Here is a 20,322-nt window from a genome sequence, read left to right on the forward strand (position 1 = left end):
ATACTCGAAATTCCTCTCCTGCTGAGTTTTTTGTTTTTTTATTTTTTCTTTCCCTGCATGCCTGTGGGTCAGAGATGCATGTTGCATGTGCCCTGGGAACTGCAGCCAAGTCTTGACTTTGGTCCCTTGTCTGTGTTTTTCCTGCAGGAGCCTGAACTGAGTCCACACACTGAACTCACAGACCTGCAGGAGGAGATGGAAGAAAGAAAATCAACAGGTTTTGAGGATGAGAAGAACACAAGTAATGGCAGAGGAGGTGCTGTGCAAGAGAGGTGAGACTGAGGACCAGATAAGTTCAAAAAGTCAAGGCAACTGAGGGATGCACGCAGCATCATCCAGGTTTCCGTGTGCAGCCTGAGCTGAGCAGGGAAGGCTGGGAGAGTCACTGTCTCCATGTGAACATGTGCAGCTGCCCAGGAATGCTCAGGATGGATCAGGGTTGGTTTATTCTGCTGGGAAGCACCAGTTCCATGAGGAGGAGGAGGCAGCAGGAGGCTGTGCCCTAGAGCCCTCAGCTGCAACCTTGGGGTTGCCCTCAGTGGCCGTCCTCTACGGAAGTGTGTGCTAAGAGAGAAATGAGGTTTGGAGAAGAATTAGAGATGTTCCTTGGCAGCTCAGACAGGTCTGCCCCATGGCCAGAAGGGGCCAGGGTGAGGGGGTCCCTTGCATCTGAAGCAGAGATAATCATCCTTTTGTGCCTTTAGTTTGGAAGGCTTTACACACAGGGTCTCTTCAAGACATGCTGAGCGCTTAATGTGCCTTCTGCTGTGTTAACACCTCGGAGCTCAGCTCTCAGTAAGCTTCTCCTGGGGAGATCACCGCAGTGAGAGGAAGGCACAAGTGTGCATGGTTGCACCAAAATGTGCCTGCTGCTCCCCTGACTTGGGTCGTTGCTGCAGCCCAGAGGATGGGAGGCTAGACTGAGGCCATCTGTTCCTGATGGTAGTGAAACCAGGAGAGGAATCCCCGAGGACAGGTGTGTCTGCCTGAGAGTCACCCGAGGTGAAGGTGATGGCATAAGGTGCGTGTAGGGCAGCCTCTTCTTTACGGAGGGCGACGTGCTACATCCTGGGAGAAAGCAGAGCCTCCCTGTCAGGACCGTTGGAATGGAGTTGAGGTGAGCAGAGACTTGAGACCCGTCTTATTCAATCAGTGACAGGATGTTGCTGAGAAGGTCCTCAGTGCTTGACCTGGTGTGAGGATTCTTGGACACAGAGGTGGATAAAGGGTTATCCCCGTGTTTGTGGCGTTCTCTGTCTGGTAGCAGTGAACTCATGAGCGGTGTATTGGTGTTGGGGTCAACGGAGCAAGTGGTCCGTTTGGGCAAGGCATGACCTGGTGGGTGGTCCTGGTTCCCTTCTCTTTTTTCCCAACAGCTGCATGGCCTTTCCTGGCTCCATGGCCCTGGTTCCAGCCAGATTCGAGGCTCTCAGGGTGCAGATGACACCCGGACTCCATGTTGCCTTAAAGCAGTCCACACTGCCCAGGTCTCCAGAGAAAACCGCAAAGATCTGTAACTCCGACTATGTCTTGGGGAAGTGGAGAAATAATGAGGCAAGTTTAGTATGTCTTCTAGGGTCATACCTGTCATGATGACTGGTGATTTTTGGTTTTCTCTCTGAGAAGTTAAATACTTTCCACACGTGCAGATTCTCTCCCTATTGAGCTCCATGAAAGCATTCAGTGCGCCCTTCTGCGAGATGTGTTGTACTGATTCCCTTGCGGGGGATGGAAGGGGAGGGTGGGAATCCTTCCTGAAAAGAGTGTGAAGATGGCATTTCCCAGCTCAGCCTGGGTGTCTGTAGGCGAGAACATCAATGGCAGAAACCACCAGGCTCCTCCTGGTGAAAGGAGAGGTACAAACAGGAGCAGTGACAGTGCCTGGCTTTTGCTTCCTGAAGCATCAGGTCACAGGCCTCTAGAGACCCTCCCTCAGGAAGTGTCCCAGGTGCCAAGTGTCCTAGGTGAGTGTCACAGTTGTTCATGTGGGCTCCCTCCCTGTGTTCATTTCATAGCTTCTGGGTAGAGTGTAGCACATTCCAAAGAATAAGCAGAGGGTTGGACTAGGACAGATGGAGTTGTGTGGTTGGACAGTGAATCTCAAACATTTTAAGATCCCACTCAGAAAGCGACCTTTCAGGGAACGGAATGCATGGGTGGGCTTTAGTGTCATGTAATGTGAGAGCATTCAATGCGGTTAGCATCATCTGGTGACTTGTGAAGGCAACAGCTTCTTCAGGTGACCCCAGTGATGGCCCTACCTTCCAAAGAACAAAGAGAGCCACTGGCTTCCCCTGTTCTTATGGGAACAGCAGGCCGTTTAATGAAAAAAGCTGGGACCATGGCTCTTCCTCTAGGGCTATGGAATCAAGGAGATCCCATGGCAGGTGACCTAGGATGAGGTAGAGGAGATTTTATGACCATGGCCTCAAAGGGGTGGAGAAAAATGGTGGAGGCTTTTGAAGCCACACGTGAGTAGGCTCAGAGGGACATCACATCTGAGAAAACATGTTTAGCAAACTTATGGACCTCGCGCTCTATAAATATTTATCCCATGATTTGCCGTCATTGTGTATGTATCTAAGCTCTATTGTATTAGACGAGTAGTGACTGCTTCGAGGAGGTCAGGAGTCTTCATATCAGCACACACACCTGAAATGGAAGTGGTGTGTTTTGGGGAAAAGGTCAAACTAATAAAGAAGTTATTTCTCATTTTCTGATTTTCGTTGTTGAGCTAACGGAAGACTCGACTGTCAGACTACTATGCTGACTGTGATGCCGACTTAAACATGGGCTCTGATGATTTTGATAAAACAATGCGAAACACCTGTTTTGACAGATTGCTGCAGTGGCATCCAGGACTGTCAGTGGAAGTGGGGAATGACATGACACCACCTTTCGGACACCCAACTGGCAAGAGGTAAAAGAGGAAGGGACAGTTAGCCCACTGTATACAATGCTATGTGAGACCTAAATATCAATTGGTTCATCACAAACCAAAGAGAAGAAATCCATGGTCATACTGAGTTTTGGGTCCAGTCTAAAAGGCAGAGAGCCTTGGGAAACAAATATCACATACCTGACTGAGGACTTGAATGCAGACTCTCTGGTATCTCTTAAAACTGATAAGAAAATGACAACAAAATCCCTTTAGATGCAGTAAAAGCTTTATGTCCTGATTTTGGAGCCAGGCAGTGTGAGTCATCCACCTTTATTCCTCTTTTGTAAATTGCTTTGATAAATGAGGCACATTTGAATTTCCATATAAATTTGAGAATTAGTGTGTAAATGTCTTCCCAAATACCTACTAGAAGTTTGATTGGGATTCAGTAGTTGTGTCCATCACAGTGAGACTTGACATTGAGCCCTACTGAGTTTCTAATCTACAGCACCTTTTCCATTTATTTATTCTCCATTTCTTTCATTCTTTAATTTGTGAAGGTAATGGTCTGTAGTGTTTTTTTCTCGTAAGGCCACGCAGTCCAAGAATTGGTCAAAGACTTGTAGAAACTCTTCCAGAACAAGATACATAATTGGGCCACAAGAACATAAAAAGATAATCAACTCAGTGTCAGTGATCAGAGAAACAAATTAATACTACAGTGAGTTCCGATTATATATTCATTACCATGGTTAAATTTAAAGAGATTGAAAATACCACATGTGGTAAAGGGGTAAAGCCACCAGACGTTTCTTACACTTGGGGGAATGAGTAGTCATTCAGGCACTTTGAAAAGCTGAATGACAGTTGAGCACACACCCATCATGTGAGCAGCCTTTCCATTCCTAGGTGTTTACAGAGTATGTCCCCATAACAACCCGCACTTGAGTAGCCATGAGGAGTTTCTTCAGAAGGACTGAACCCTGGAAACTACAGGGACATCCATTAGTTGGTGAATGTATGAACTGACACAAAGTATCGATATAAAGGAATAGTGCTTAGCAAAAAAATGTGCAAGCGCTGCTGTTGCTTGTAAGATGGTGGAGATTCTCTGAATCAAGCTGCATGGAGGAATGCAGACAGGAAAGAGTCCATGCGTAGTTCCATTTATAAGGGTGCTAAAGATGCAAATTCATCTCTCATGGCAGTGGTTGCCTGGGGCTGAGGGTTGAGGGAGTGAAGGAAAGCAAAGGGTTCCAAAGGTTGTGAGGACATGGACACACCGTGTATCAGATGGTAGCTGTAGTTTTCATAGTGTAACCAGCTATCAAAGTGCACCTGATTGTGTACTCTAAAGTGATACAGTGTGTTGTGTCTGAATTATTCCTCAAAAGAATTCATGTAATAGTGTATTGTATTCCTCCAGACCGGCAGTGAATATTTAGCAAATGAAATTCAATAGAACACACTGGAGATTCCCATCCTTAATCATTAAACATTTAAGAACATATGCACTGAAGACTCCTGAAAACTCTTGCCGAGGACATGAAAGAGCCAAATAGGAGGTCCCGCCATGGTCCAGTGGGTTAAGACTCTGACCGCAGCGGCCAGGTTGCTGCGGAGCTTCAGGGTCAATGCCAGCCTGGCTGCAGTGGGTTAAAGGATCTGGCACTGGCACAGCTGCACCTTGAAGTCAATCCCTGGCCCACAAACAGCCCTATGGCATGGGTGTGGCCATTAAATTTAAGAAGACCTAAATAAATATATATAACATACATATCATATTCAAAGATTGAAACTCCTAATATTTCCAATCATATTGCCCCAGGCATTCCAGGGATAGTTTGCCAAGGGCTTGTAAAATGTATATGGAAACCACAGTACCTGGTTTGGCCCAGACAGCTGTGGAGAAGCATTAAGTTAGAGGCCTTACTCTAGGAGATTTCCAAAGTCATGTTCAACCTATAGCCATGAGGAGTTCCCGTTGTGGCTCAGCGGGTTAAGAACTCGACATCTTCTCTGGGAGGATGTAGGTTCGATCCATGACCTAGCTCAGTGGGTTGAGGAACCAGCCTTTCCATAAGCTGCAGCATAGGTTGCAGATGGGGCTCGGACCCAGGGTTGCCCTGGCTGTGGGGTAGGCCTGCAGCAGCCCATTTGACCCCTAGCCGAGAAACTTCCCTGTGCCACAGGTGTGCCGGCAAAAACCATAGCAATGTAGACGCTGTAGTATTGGTCCAATAACAGTGTGACAAGACTGGAGAATAGAAAATTGACCCGCACCCATGTGCACTTCTTTGATCTTTGCCTTTTTGAGGTAATGAAGGATTTTTCAAAAACAGTATCCTAGAACAAATGACTCTTCACTTAGAATAAGTTAATATTAAAAGCCACTTTTCTCCACACACTAAGGGTAATTAGAGATGTTTCTCTGAAATTTCAAAGCTTTTCAGAAATAGTGGAACTATTTTCTCAACTAAGGCATAGACAGACATTTCTTACACATAAAATGAAGGCGTTCACTATGGACGAAAGAAATGATTCAGCTGAGCTATGTAAAACACGAAATCTTTAAGCTTATCTTACTTTACCGTTTTGAAGGTGACAAGGCAGTCCATAGACCAGCAGTCTATTTTACTTACCACGCATACATCCGACAAGGAATTTCTCCAAAATATATGAAGAGCTTTTACATGTCACACAAGAAATTGTAGACACCGTAAATTCTGAATTAGCAGAAGATTTGAAGAGGCACTTTAGAGTAGAAGATGTCCAAAATGACCCATCGGCTCTTGGAAACCCAAATGGGAAAGCACGGCAGATCTCAGAATGGCTGCAATGAAGGTTTGTCGGAATGGGGGGAGCCTGGAACTGGCCTGTCTTGGGGGGGCAGGGTAGGAATGGAACATGACCCAACCGCACTGCAAATGGTGTCCGTTTCTACCCTTTCACCAAGCACTTCTCTTCTCAGGTGCATGTGCCTCGGAGACACAGCGCCTATCTCCAGATGATAATTTGTTCAGCAATATTCATACCTCTTTTATGCATAATCATCAAAAATATATGTCTTTGTCATCAGAAAAATGGATAACCAAATTGTGCTATGCTCCTAAAACAGACTGTCTCTTAGCATAAGAATAAAACCAAATGACTGATGCAACCAATTGAGATGGAACCTCAAAACCAGACATTGGTTGAAAGAACACAGAGAAAGGGCCCCTCCTGCATCTTTACAATTCAGTGACATGCAAGAATAAACAAACCTCATCTGTGGGGAGAGGATTCCGGCCCTGTGTGTCTGTGGAAGATGGGAATTGACTGGCAAGTAGCACGGGAGCAGTTTGGGAATGGTGGAGGTGCAGTCTCTTGATCTGGGTGGTGATTCCACAATGGATACAGCATGTTGAGTGTACTGAGCTGTGCTCATAAGTTGTGTGTGTTTTTGTTCTGGTAAATTATATGTCAGTACAGAAGGGATGGCATTAAGAAAGGGGGGTGACAAAGACAAAAAGAGTGCCAGATGGCAGCAAATGGGTAACAAATATTCACCGTGTAAATAATAAGGATGCTTTGAGAAGAAAACCAAAGTGATTGAGCAGAACAAACACTACAGAGCATACTTAAGAGAAAAGATAAGGAAATTTAAAAGTTCACCTCACATTAAATGACAGACTGCCCTCTTGGGAAAATCACCCTGGAACAACCATCACAGACCTCATCTCCATTAAAAGTACTGTCATTCTGTTGACTGTAATGGGAGAAGGTGGGTTTTAATGCCCAAGAGAAATGGTTTCTAATGCACAATGCTTTCCTCACCAAATGTGTGGCCTGGGGGAGTTTTTTAACCTCTTGAGTTTTTCTTCATAAGGAAAATAACTTCTGATTATTCAGATAGTTCATAGGATTAAATATGATCCCTTTAACTATACCTGGTGCTAGGAACATACCTGACTTTGTCCCTCCTTTGTCCACTGTGTAGTTGTGGACAGAATACAGTTGGCAGGGGACAGATAAGATGCTCTCAAATAAACATTCCCCACCCACCATTTCTAGAAAGAAGTCATGTTAATAACTGAAGGAATAGGAGAGGAACAAGAGTCTTTTGAACAGCCATCCCCAAACCTTGACCTTGGCTAGTTTGCATCTGAAAGCAGCCTTGACAACGTTTAGACCAGGACCAGCCCCTGCAGTGTTCCCTGTCTGGAATGGAATGAGGAGGTACAGTAGAGCTTAGAACAGCCTTGACCCACAGGTTTGATCCCTGGCCTGGGATCTTCGAAGTTTGGGATGTTACGTTTCTCCAGAAGCCAACAGGCTGCCCCAGTGAAGAGAAGAATCTGACATAACACGGAGATGCAGCACAAAGAGCACTGAGTCGGGACCAAATACTTTTTCTAAATTACTCCTTCCCTTAGCATTATACTCTGCTTTTGTCCTACACGTTTATGTCACAGATCACATTGGGGAAGCCCAAAGAAGAACTTCATGGCAGTCTAAACGTTTGATGTCTTTCACTGGTGGAAGAGATTTAGAATGTGTTAACATTTCCAGAGAAGGTGGGGGGACTTCGTGAGAGCCCTTAAGACAATAGGACATGTTGGGAAACTACTTGTGTCTTGACTTTTTGGTAAACAGAGGAGAGTGAAGATGAGGGCTCCGCGCAGATGTGTTTTGGAGGGAGGGAGCTAGCGCAGTGGTATTAGCACAAATGCAGACACCTATGAAGTGTGGCTGCTGAGGGTGTCCCCATGGCTGGTGACCTTCCCAAGGCACCAGGCAGCCTTGTGTATCAGCATGGCCTAGGCCCCTGAATCCAGGGGCCCCCAAGATTCCATCAACCCTCCCCCCACCTTCCAGTTCTGTTGTGGCAACTCCAGACAGTTCCCTGGCACCCTGGGTCCCCCTTCCTCACGCCAGTCCCCGTCTGAGCTACAGGCAGGGCCTTGGGCTCTGAGCTCTAGCATCTTGAACTTGGTTTCTGTGGATACAGATCCTCCAGTGTTGTGGGGTGTTGATTCGGGTGTGCCCAACAGTAAGTTAAGAATTCTAGTTTTCCTCATCCCTCATTCCCGCTTCAGCCTATGGGATTCCACGTGCTTTAATCCACCCTGTGTTGTGTCTTCTCCCCAGGCCCTGGCTCTCCTGCCACGTGTCACCATGGCAGTGTCTCTTGGCCCTTCATCAGACTTGAGGGCACAACACAAACTCATGCGAGAGAACCAGGAGCTTCAGCGGCAGCTGGCCCAGAGCAAGCAGGACTTCCGAGACCTCAGGGAGAAATTCCTTGTATCCAAAGCTGCTGCCTACTCCCTGGCCAACCAGCTGCAGAAATACCGTACGTCCTAGGGGTCGGGGGCAACCAAGCGATGAGTGGTCACTGGCTTCCTTCTAGGAAAGGAAACACTCTCCAGACTTGATCTTCTCTCCCTTTGTCAAAATGAAGTTCATTCTGACCACAATCCAGGGCAGGCAGAGGTGGCTCTTTCTCCCTCAGTTGGCAGAGGGTGGGAGAACTGAGGCACCAGGGAACCATCCCCTCAGGCCCCTGCTCTGTGTCTCACCTCAGAGGGAACAAGTCCTGGGAACGTGGCCCTTGATTGAGGGTCAGTCTGGGGGTGTGTGAATTCTGACCTTGCCAAACAGCAGTTAATCTTGTCTCGTTCCTTTCTGTGCCTTGGAGCTTGTCTTTCCTCAGCTCTAAAATGGGGAGGACTGGAAGGCCGTGCAGTTGGGAGCCCGAGGAATCAGATGTGGAAATCCCTGTGTAGAGCCTGGAAACGGGCTTACACCTGCCCTTGGGATGGACTCCGCCTCCTCCCTAGAAGGCAGTGACCACAGCCACGTGTCCAGCCTCCCCCTGAGGCAGTGTCTCTGTTTTTGCAGAGTGTGAGGGGGACAGAGACATCATTGAATCCGTGCTGGGGGAGAAGCTAGAGTTTAAGTTGGTGAAGCTGGCAGAGGATCCAGCGCTGGCCGAGAAGTTCCGGTAAGGAGGGTTCTGTGCTGGGAGGCCGGTGGAAGGTCTAGGCCTCTGTGAAGTGGGGCCAGGATCGACACTGGGCCAGGAGAGGACAGAGATGCTCATGGCAGGCACCCGGGCACAGATGCTCATGACATAATCAGAGAACAGCCACTGGTGAAGTATGCAGTACAGTTGTTATTCAGAGCCTCATTTAACATGGTGGGTTTTTTTTGGTTTTTTTTTTTTTTTTTTTACGTTTAGGGGCATGCCTGTGGCATCTGGAGGTTCCTAGGCTAGGGGGGTTGAATCAGAGCTGTAGCCGCCAGCCTACCCCAGAGCCATAGCAACCCTGGATCTGAGCCACATCTGCAACCTACACCACGGCTCAGGGAAATGCCAGATCCTTACCCAGCTGATCGAGGCCAAGGATCGAACCCACATCCTCATGTATGCTCAGTTCGTTAACGACTGAGCCATGTCGGTCACTCCCTATGCCTTTTTTTGTTTTTAATTTTTCATCTTTTGGTGATGCTCGAGGCATAGGGAAGTTCCCATCCCAGGGATCAAAGCAGCACCACATGTGAATCAACTATACTTTACTTTAAAAATGTTTTCAAATAAAATATATAAAGCGGATATACCCCAGGATCCTGCCGTATAGCACAGCGTATACAATGACTGTGAAAAGGAATCTATATATGTATAACTGAATGACATTGCTGTTAGGACACATTTAAACAGCATTGTAAAACAACTGTAATCCATCGTTTTTCTTTTTTTCAAGAAAAATAACCTGAGCACAGCCACAGAGACATGAGCCACAAAAGTGACAATGCTGGATACTTAACCACAGGTTATCAGGAAACTCCAGTTGTTATTCAAAGCCTCATTTGCCACGTGTTTTTTTTTTTTGTGTGTGTGTGGTTTTTTTTTTTTTTTTTTTTTTTTTTTGTCTATTAGGGCTACACCTGTGGAATATGGAGGTTCCCAGGCTAGGGGGTGAATCAGACCACAGTTCACGGCAACGCCAGATCCTTAACCCAGAGCAAGGCCAGGGATCGAACCTGAATCCACATGCATGCTCATCGGGTTCGATAATCACTGAACCACGACGGGAACTCTGCATGCTTTTTTAAAAAATTTTGTTTTTTGGTCCTGCTCAAGGCATAGGGAAGTTCCCATCCCAAGAATCAAACCAGCACCACATGCAAATCAACTATACTTTACTTTAAAAGTGTTTTAAAATTAAATATATGAAAGTGGATATACTCCAGGATCCTACTGTATAGCACAGCATCTGCAAAGAATATGGAAAGGAATCTATATATGTATAAGTGAGTGACATCGCTGTTCAGCACACGCTCACACAATATCGTAAAACGACTACACATCCAACATTGTTATTTTTAACAGAAGGAAAGTAATCCCAGCACAGCAGCAGAAATTTGAGCCACAAAAGTGACATTTCCGGAGACTTAACCACAGGCTATCGGGAAACTCCCAACTCTGCTATTTAAACAAATTATTGATTTGAAATCACAGCACATGAAATTCACTTAATTCAAATCAAACGAAGAGCTCAGGGGCATTTTGTACATTTGGAGTGTTTTGTGATCCCAACCTCCTTTCCCTTCCCTCACAATCCCCTCCTGACTGACTCGAGCTTGGCCTCCATCCTGGACCCTGTCATTCCCTTGGTCTTTCAAATTCACACCAGCCGGACTGTCCACAGCAGGTGTCTGGCTTTGTGTCAGTGCCTGATGTGTATTTTCATGTGGAAACGGGCATGGCTGAGGGAGGACCTGAAGCGCCCTCTCCATGAAGCAGGTGTAGGAGGACACTGGGGTTGTTCCCAGAAGAACACGAGGAATGGGATGTCAAGGACTCTCAGGGGAGCTCTGGCTGTTCCAGAGGCCGCCGTTGTTGTCCGTTCCCCTTTCTCTCTGCCCCAGAAAGGTCACCCCCTAGGTGTCAGACCTCTGCATCGAGAGCTCCTTGGGGATGCCAGGGAGCATCAAACGCCCTAAGAGTGTGTGGTCCATGTCTCTGGGATTTCAGATTGTACCTGTGTGCCCCCTCAGGGAATTGGATGTCCTGATTCACGCTCAGGCAAGAGAGCTGACCCAGTTACGGCAGAAGGTGAAGGAAGGGAGGGATGACTGTGTCCTGCTCGTTCAGCACCTCACCGACCTCCTCACCCACAAAGACCTTGACAAGGACCAGGGGCAGGGCTTGCGAGAGCAGCTGACTGAGGGACACAGGCTGGCAGAGCGCCTCGCCCGCAAGTTCAGCCCAGGTAAGGGGGCCACGGACCCCGATTGCACTGGGCAGCTCCATGGTCCCCGAGTCTTCACACCTCACTAGGCATGTTTTGGGGATTTGTAGGCTGTGCTTGCAGACTATGGTCTTCCTGGGCCGGGAACTGAACCCGTGCCACAGCAGTGACAACAGCAGATCCTTAACCCACTGAGCCCCCAGGGAGCTGCTCACTATGGAATGTTTTTAGCAGCTGTTTGGTTTTCATGGCCCATTAGGGGCTGTGGTAGGACTAGGACGGGCTGAGGGTGAGGACAGAGGGGAAACAAACGCGTAGGGTAGAGGTCACAGTATTCCGACTCTCTGCCTCCTCCTTGATGGACGAGGGCCTTCGTGCAGGAGGCAGCATGCACCCAGGGATAAAGCACAGAAAGGAGGCTGCGACAGGAGGCAGCCTGTAGAGGGAAAGGAGCCCTGGCCTAAGTGTGACAGTTGCCTGCTTCCAGCCTGAGTGCTGCTTTTAGAACTGGGACTGAGTGACGGACTGTTCCTATCCGGATACCTGTTTCCTCCTCTGTGTAACAGATCAATCACTCGATGGTGGCTGTAGTGATGAAATGTGGGGATGTGAACAAATGAAGGCCCCTCCGTGTGAGGGGTTGGAGAAGGTCCTTGATGTACTTGATGAACTTGGTGCTGGGAAAGCTGTCTAGGGTGGAGCACTTTCCATGGAGAGAATTTTCCCTTGATACCATACACACAAGCCCACTTGATGAGCCCGTGATGTCCCCAGATGGAGGGATGTGGGGTTAGGTGGTTCTTCCTCTCCTTGCAGAAAGGAGAGGATCTTGTGAGAGCTGCCAGAAAATACAGAGTGGGAGTTTATGGTGAATTTGTGGCAGGAGGGATGATACCGTTGTACAGGTTGAGATGGAAGCTGGACGCCAGTGCTGTGACATAAGGAAGAAGAGACAACTGCAGTGTTTGCCTGATGACGTGGTGATCCAGCCCTTTGGAGGCAAGGAAATTGCTAAAAGACAATGCGTTAGACCGTCACCACCATCCTAACTCTCACATAGATATGTATGGCTCCATGGCCACATGAGTCCTTGTGTTTGTCGTGGGTGAAGTGGGCAGAAGCTGACTGGGGATTTCTGAATTTGTTTGCAGAGAGCAATGAAGACGAGGAGGAGGAGGCCGATGAAGCAGCAGCACTCACCCCCAGGTAACAGCACCTGTCAGGATGTGGTCGTGGGGAGATAAAATATGGAGAGGTCCCAGGAAGAAGAGTAAGTGAGGTCAAGAGAGTCATAGGGCCAGATGCAAGGAGAAGCAAAGTGCAGACTGAATTTTCTTCCTTCCCTCCTCCCATGTGGAGATGGCCAGTTGGCTCGGTTGTGTCTTGTCTCTGTGGCACCTGTGTGTGTGACCCAAGGCAATGCACTGCCCTTAGGATCTCCTGTGCACACAGGGAATATCTAGTCTCTCCTACATGAACTCCAAGGTGAGATATTTTTGGTTATTCGGAGGAAGGTAACTTCAAAGAAATAAAGACCAAGTAATTAAGGAGTAAATCCAAGACTTAAAGACCAAGAAAATTATCTAGATCAAAAAATGTACTTGTCATGTGACAATCGTTCTAATAAGATGCCTTAGAGGACTTTCTATTCCTAAAAGAAGGCATAACATCTCTGGGAGTGTATGATGCCTTGTAGGTGAATTCCCTTGGCTGCTTTATGTTGAATATCATGTGACTCAGGCCCATGGTGCTAGCGCCTGGTGTGGTAGTTCATGTGTGGCTCATGTTCCGGAAAGCCCCACACTGGGATGGCTGAGTGTCCCTCCTCATCAGATGATGTGTGGCCAGGGCAGGGAGCACGTGCTGGTCTCTCCGTCTCCCAACCTGTGGAGCCACACTGCACTTCACACACAGCAGCACAGTTACCTTCTTCTTTAAGGATGTTGCCCTTTTGCTTTCTGGGACCACTCCCTGTCCCTCCCCTGAAATCACCCGGGACAGCTTGGTGTCTGTCCCTCTCAGTTTAATGTTCTGTCATTCATTTCCCACCTGGCACAGCGTGGAAGTGCAGGAGGCTGCAAAGGAGGAGGTGCTACAGGAATCCCAGGATGAATGCATTTCGACCCCTTCAATGGTCCAGGAAAGGTCTGACTGCACCCAGCCTTCCGGTGATGGCACTTGTGCATCTGATGAGCCAAAAGTTGGCCCTGCCGCAGATGGAGCCTGTGCTGGCTTCCACGGCAAAGAGGATGATGTTCCAAGCCCTCCCCCAGGTAGCCTGCTTATTCTTTGTTCCCCACAACCCGTCTAGACTGAGCAAGGTCTTCTTCGAAAGTAGGCCCTGTAGATATATGTCGGTTCAAGTCAGGGGAAAAGATGGATTATGAGACCCAAACACCAGGTTAGGTCAGGGAGCCTTCATCCCTTCCTAGGTCGAGGTCATGCCTCTGTCCACCTGGACCCACTTTCAGGCCAATGGACCCCAGTCAGGTGTGACAAACTCTCATTCGCCCCAGCTGGACCCCAGTAGTGTAGAAACAATTCTAGATCATACCTCAGCTCATTTTCTAAGATCTCTGGGGGAAATCCACTCTCTTAGCCATCTGTATAGCCTCAGCAGAGAGGATGCTGGGAGAAGGTTCTTCCAGATCAGGAGGCGATTCCCTAATGGGTCTGGCCGCAGTGCTAATTCTCCTAAGCCTTCACTGAAGTGTCCCGGATCATCTCTGCCGAGGTACTCTGTTCTGACACTGAGAATATTAATGTCGTTGTGGTCGGTGTGTGCACTGAGTTGCCAAGTGTGAGCAGTGCTGAACTCGTGTGACATATTGTCTCTGAATTTCTTAGCAGGAAATCAGAATGGTCATGAGGAAGTGGATGGACAAGAGCCACTGCCCCCCAGGTAACTCTGAAGCTTTGAGGGCTGTGAATGTCGGTACTGATACCAGGAGACCTCAGATGCAGGGAACACCAGAAATTGCTCAGTATAAAATAACTCTTTCATCCCTTCAGGCAACAGTCAAATATCTCCTTTGTTAGCAAAGTTGTCTATTTCCCTTGGGATAGTGGTACGGGGTTTCAATTTCTTTTTTTTTCCCTTTTTTTTTTTTTTTTTTTGTCTTTTGAGGGCTGCACCCATGGCATTTGGAGCTTCCCAGGCTAGGGGGTCTAATGGGAGCTGTAGCAGTAGCTGTAGCCCATAGCCTATGCCACAGCTACAGCAATGCAAGATCCCAGCCGTGTCTGCAACCTACACCACAGCTCAGGGCAACACCAGATCCTTAACCCACTGAGCAAGGCCAGGGATCCAACCCACAACCTCATGGTTCCTAGTCAGATTGGATTCTGCCGCACCACGACAGGAACTCCCATGGGTTTCCGTTTCTTAATCCCTCAAGGTTAGTGATGCACAGTGAGTAGCCGCAGGTGAAAGAGTCAAACACAAGAAATCCTGCAATCACCAGTCCTCTCCTGGGTGGTTAAAAACCGGGGGAGACGCACATCTGCTTTGAGTCCTTTTGGCATCAGCATGTTAGTCAGTGTTGGGAGGCTGGGGAAGAACCTGGAAAACCTTTCATGCTATATCATACTCTGGATAAAATAGGTCCTGCAGTCTGTATTTCCTCCACAGCCGTACTCATTCGGACAGTGTACACTCAGTTCCACACAGGGTCTGCTAAACCGGGGGAGCCAGGATTTCAGTCCTCTGTGTGTGCTGGGGTCCTGACTGTGGCCTGAGGGAGAGGTCATTCTCCTCCAGCAGCTGGTTGTGGGGCCAGAACCCCGAGCCTGTGCTGTTCTCTCTCCCTCCCCATGGCAGCCACACTCCGCCTCACATCTAGGAGAGTGGTTTCTCCCTTCTGGAAGAAGACTGCCGCTTTGCTCTCTGTGTCTGCTCCCTATGCCTCCCCTGAACAGGAGCGAGAAAACCTCCTCTGAGTTTACTTTTCTGTCTTCCCCTCCGCATCTGGCACAGCGCGGAGTTGCAGGAGGTTGCAAAGGAGGAAGTGCTCCAGGCGTTCCCAGATGAAGCTGTTTTGGCTCCTTGCATTCAGCAGGAAGGTTCTGACTGCTACGCGCCTTGCAGTGATGGAAAACTGGCATTTGATGAACAGAAAAAGGGGTCTGTTCTGGATGGAGCCTGTGGTTGCTCTCCTGCTGCAGAGGGTGAAATTCCAGCTGGTCCCCCAGGTAGCCTGCACGTTCTTTGTTCGCCTAGTCTGATAGGAATAATCCCCTCGGGTAGACTGTATGCTGACATAATGTTTGGAACCTGGCACTGCAGTTGCCTTTAAAGCTTCCTTGCTGGTGCTGAATTCTCTTAGCTTTTGTTTCTCTGTAAAGCTTTTCGTTTTTTCCCCTTCCATTGCCTTTAAAATGACATAGTCCATGAAGTAATGATTTTGTCCACGTTCTAGTCATGTTTGCCCCACTGCCAGTTAATTAGCCCCAAGGCAGTCCTGCCAGACTCACATGTACCTCTGTCACCATGGCCAGGAACTAACGTTCAAGCCTCCTAATTTGGAGTGAGTCTCTCATCTCCCATGAAATGCACCCATTGTCATTCCTGAGCAATGTGCCTCCTGAGTTTCTGCCCTTCTCTGAGGCTGCTGCCAGTCTGCCAGCCTAGAGTCTACGTCCTTTCATTTGTCTTCTCTTGTCCCGACTCTTCTGGAACCAGAACATAAGCACCACTGTCAACTTTGGTGCATGTCTCTGAAGCAAGGAACGGCCCTGGAATTTGCAACCTTAGGAATAGAAAGGCCCCTGTTTCTCTGTAGCACTGAAGAGTCTTTGGACTGGCTGGGGTGTAGATTCCACTCGTCCGTCTAAGCTCAGCGTGTCCTTCATCTTATGCATTAACAAGCCTTTCAGCTGGAAGAAGCCTGAATATTATAGCAAGCCCTGAGTTCATAGTGAGGAAGTTCCCCAGGATCTGCGGGGAAACATTTATGTTGAGCTGTTTGCAGAGTCTCAGGACATAAGCTAACTGTGAGGGCGACTTATCCTAACAAGGAGGTTTGTCTGGTGCCTCAAGACGGAAACTCAGTGCCCTCTTTTGACACTCTGTCTAGGGCCTCCGGGAATATTTCTCTCACAATAGGCTGTTTTCACATCGTGTGTATTAATGACCCTTGCAAAGATGAGGCAAAGGATGGAGCAATTTAAGGGGATCTGCCTAAAGTAACTGTGCTGTTAATTTCTTTGCAGAAAGCCAGAATGATCATAATGGGGTGAAAGAACCAGAGCCACCTGTCCCCAGGTAATTTTGAGTATGTGGGGCTGTTCATAGAGTAATGACATCTGCAGACCTCTGACCCAGGGAGAAGCAGAAAGTGCTGGGTCTATGTGTGTCCTCCACTTTGCCAACCAGCAGTTCTCCTGTTGTGTGACGTTTTCTGCTCTCATTGTGGTGCCCGTGTTGTTTCCCGTCTCTCGTTATGCTCTCAAGGGTAGTGACCCCCCAGTCAGCTGACACACGTGAACTATGTCCCAGGGGTCTGTGGCACTCACTTGTTCTCTCACGTCTGCTGTCTGCCTGTTTGGCATCAGCATGTTGGCATAGGTTTCATAGCAAGAAATGGAGACTGACAGTGATAGTATATTATTGCCACCACAAAGAGAGACAGAGGCCTTGATGGCCTGAGATGCCTGGGATTCCAGAGGCACCCCCAACCCCTCCCCATGCTGTAGGCCCATTCCCACCCATTTCCCACTTTCGATGCCATCGAAATGAAGGGCTGACACCACTGTTACGTGACACTCTGTGTTGTGGGTCATGACTGTACCGTATGGAGGTATTCGGTCTCCTCCTCATCAGCTTGTCGTTGGCCAGAGCACTGAGGACCGACTGTCCTCGCTATTTCCTGACCCTCTAAAAACACACTCTGCCCCCACCCCAGATACACACCCAGTTTGTCCCTCTCTAATGGGTCAGCCAGCCCCTTGGCGGCCTTCGCCACACTCTTAATCATCTGATCCAAACCACATAGACTCTAAGATTCCTGATCACTCTTGGGTGAATCCTCAGGCCTCCGTCCCCCACCAGGCTCCGCGGGGAGCTGCCGCCGATGGCAGAGTGTGGTGTCCCACTGAACTCACTGGATGGAAGCGCTTGGTCTTGCCCAGGTCTTCCCGACCTGTCGGACTCCTTCTGGCCTTACAGGAGTGCTGCCACCCTCTCATTTGAGAACATGGATGTCCCTGATGCTCAGGATGCAACCAGTGAGTAGTCAGGGCCCAGACCCCCCCGGAGGGGTGTGTGGTCTCAGGACTGTGCACTGCATGACCTCCCTGAAGAGACACAAATTCTGGTTCTGCAACCCTTCTGTGCCTTAGCTCCTATCAGGACTCAGGCCTGTACTACACTATTTATACTTGCTAGGACCTTGGCCCTTAGCCGACCCCACGTGGGAACAGAACATACATGTGTGGGGAGGCAGAAGAGCCGCCAACACTTATGAAGAAGGACGTTGAGAAGGCTCCAGAATTGGGATGTTCTCTTCGCTTTGTCCATGTCCTATCGTTGTCCAACTCCCTTTTCTATTGGTACCTGCAGACTTGAGGCCATACTTCTTCCCCTGGTCTTTTAGTCTTGTGGGCAGACATCAACAACTCTTTCTCCCTCAGGCCTTCTCATTAGGCTGAGGGACTGAGGTATGAGTCAGAGAATAATAGGTGTGACTTTATCGCAAATCAAACCCTCTCGGGTCATGTGGGTGATTTATTGTCTCAGGGACATCACAGCCTGGCCCCTGGCATCTCCGCATCCCCAGGCATAGCCATAGAGATGGCATCTCCTTCCCGTACATGATGGCTGCCTGTGTTGTCTGGGTCACTGTGTGCTTTCTCTGTTAGGCTGGGACATCGGAAAAGGGTGTTCATGGAGGGCTTAGCAAAGGAAACCTTGGATGGGTGCTACTGAACCCGGTATTCTTTTCAGGTGACACCTGGGAGGATTGTCACCAAGTGCCTTTGAGTTTTGGAAGGCCAGAGATGCAAAGTTCACAAGCTCAGCTGCAGACAAGCACCCAGGTGGCCAATGATCTGCAGCTGCCCCTCGACCAGCATTTAGATCGTGGCGATGGCAAAGCCAGGCTCCACCTTTCCCCCACCATCCGGGGATTTACTGCCAACACTGATACCGGGGACCAAGGGCCACTCTTCCAAGGTAAGAGAGAAAAGGGGAATAGGGAGTTCAGGCCAAGGAGATGGGCGACAGAGTTGTGTGTTTTTCCCCCTCTTTTGAAAATAAAGAGCCACCTTCATCGGGAAGTGTACCAGTGGGTCTGTTGGATAACACCTCATTTAACTCAATCTCTTTCCTTTTATCCATAGCTGTCAGTTTCGTTCTCCTCAGGATCCGCTTCTTTGATTTTCTAACTTTGAGCTTTTCCATCCCTCACCTCCATGTTGATGGGCATGTACCATCCTTACCCTCCAGGAGTCTCAACATCTCCAGCTGGAGCCTCGGGTGCCTGGGGCTCATCTCTCAGATGTTGGCCTCACCTGAGAATGAGGAGGGACCCGGGTTCTCAGGTGGAGGTGAGATGAGAAGGAGCAGCACGGAGCAGCCTGGAGAGGCTCCTCGAAAGTGCTCAGGGAGTGTGGGGAAGCGTAGCCCTGACAGGTGCCATTAGGTCCTGGGGTAGCTAGTTGTCTTCTCTTCACTCCTGCCTCTCTTTTTCTTGGCCTTGGCCTCCCACATTCCCAGCCAAGTCCCAGCCCCTCTGGCTGAGTCTCTCTCCTGCTCACTTTCCACAGAGGCCTGAGCATCAGTCTAGTTTCATAGCAGATTTTGCAACAATGGGTAGTTTCAATGCCCTTGATTTTCATACTCCTCGATTCCTCCCCCGTATGTCACAGTTCATATTACCCACCAGAGCTTCTCTCTCTCCTTCTTCTTGTTTCTGTTCTTTGTTTCAAATTCAGCTCATCAGGAGGCTGTTAGAATGAACCATCAGCACTCTCATTGGTTTAATGTACACGCACACTTTGTGTATGTTTTCATTTATCAGCACACCTTCTATACCTCGTGGGGACTGAGTGTGTCTAAAAAATATGTGTACGGGATGTGTGTATATGTGTGTGTATCTATATACACATGCCCTATGATGTGTATTGATGCACATTTAACATTGTTTCCAGGTTTAGCCTTCCCCAGGGCTTTTCTGCCCTGAGCTTTTCCTTCACCTGTGACTTTGCTTGGTCTCTACACTCTTGTCCCACCGAATAAGTACACCCCGCGTGTGGCATGGTTTCCTTGTCTTGGTCTTTTCTCCCTGGGAACGTTTTGTTTTTCTCAATGTTATTGTTCTCGACACCTTTGGGGCATTTGGGAGCATGTCTGCCTCATGGTAGTCTCACTAGTATCAGGAGTATCAACAGAAGGAAAGAAGTACCAAATGTCTCCAGTGGCTTCCCTCACCACGCACTTCCCGATGGCCCTTCATGTCCCTGGACACTGTCTTTACCGGAGGTCCCTGGGGGTGGAGCAGGGAGTCACAGGAAGATCATGAGTAACGATGGATCCTGTTGGCTGTGGTTTTCTCTTCAGAGCTGGGTCTGGATGCTTCCATCGGAATGAAGACCCCTCCCAAGCTGGAGGGTGAGGGCTCAGCTGCCAGCAGGCAGGAGTGTCGTGTGTGCCACCGCCTTCATGCCTTAAGTTTCCTGAAAGAGAAGATTATCCAAAGAAAACTGCAGTTCAGCAAGTGGAGACTGGCCTGCAGATTCCCTGGCCTCCTTGCTTAGGCTACCGAGGTAATCACCTCTCAGGCTCCTCCATGCCCTTTCTCCTTATGCACCACAGCTCAGTCTCCCACTAGGTTTTCGCTTCCTCCTTTGTGGACTCCACAGCTCTGGCTCCCTCTGCGTGGTCTTTCCTGCTTTCCAGGGGGTCCTTGCCTCTCAGTCTTTTGTTTGCATCTGACTCTGCCGTGCCCCTGCGACTGCTCTCCTGATATTCCCTCTGTCCTACTTTTAGCCCCAGGAAAGCCTGAGCCTGTGGTCTTTTCATCCCAACAGCATCTCTAAGGCTGCTGAATACATGGTGCTTTGCGGGAAACCACACACATTGTTGGCTTCCTCAGCTTCCTTTCCCTCCCCCTCCAACTCCACTGCCTCTTGCATCCAGGACCACGGTCTTAATGACTCACTTGCATGTGGCTTTCCTTTGGTGATGTGGACCTAGGAAAACCCTTC

At 48.8% G+C, this 20,322-nt stretch overlaps 1 protein-coding gene across 24 annotated transcripts in view; it reads left to right on the forward strand.

The window, feature by feature from the left end:
- Positions 1 to 20,322, forward strand: part of LOC146404133 (NBPF family member NBPF6-like) — a 33,402-nt gene that overhangs the window by 8,809 nt on the left and 4,271 nt on the right. For 2 of the 24 annotated variants that reach the window (XM_085023202.1, XM_085023200.1), the window contains 15 exons: positions 148 to 272; positions 1,377 to 1,554; positions 2,840 to 2,920; positions 5,483 to 5,725; positions 8,012 to 8,216; positions 8,765 to 8,867; positions 10,925 to 11,139; positions 12,270 to 12,324; positions 13,177 to 13,391; positions 13,966 to 14,020; positions 15,095 to 15,309; positions 16,330 to 16,381; positions 17,150 to 17,343; positions 18,062 to 18,289; positions 19,676 to 19,881. In XM_085023202.1, the coding sequence (XP_084879328.1) occupies positions 5,711 to 5,725; positions 8,012 to 8,216; positions 8,765 to 8,867; positions 10,925 to 11,139; positions 12,270 to 12,324; positions 13,177 to 13,391; positions 13,966 to 14,020; positions 15,095 to 15,309; positions 16,330 to 16,381; positions 17,150 to 17,343; positions 18,062 to 18,289; positions 19,676 to 19,872 (1,749 nt within the window). In that variant the 5' untranslated portion in view covers positions 148 to 272; positions 1,377 to 1,554; positions 2,840 to 2,920; positions 5,483 to 5,710 and the 3' untranslated portion in view covers positions 19,873 to 19,881. Of the gene's footprint in view, positions 1 to 147; positions 273 to 1,376; positions 1,555 to 2,839; positions 2,921 to 5,482; positions 6,203 to 6,517; positions 6,645 to 7,742; positions 7,914 to 8,011; positions 8,217 to 8,764; positions 8,868 to 10,924; positions 11,140 to 12,269; positions 12,325 to 13,176; positions 13,392 to 13,965; positions 14,021 to 15,094; positions 15,310 to 16,329; positions 16,382 to 17,149; positions 17,344 to 18,061; positions 18,290 to 19,675; positions 19,882 to 20,322 lie in introns of those variants that run through there. The other 22 variants (XM_085023208.1, XM_085023210.1, XM_085023209.1 and 19 more) reach the window with 20 other exon arrangements.

The sequence above is a fragment of the Sus scrofa genome, chromosome 4 (assembly GCF_054392235.1).
Source record: "Sus scrofa isolate SSC_HxYL_T2T_F1_AM1 chromosome 4, Sscrofa_HxYL_maternal_Yorkshire_Landrace_v2.0, whole genome shotgun sequence".
Taxonomy (NCBI): Eukaryota; Metazoa; Chordata; class Mammalia; order Artiodactyla; family Suidae; genus Sus; species Sus scrofa.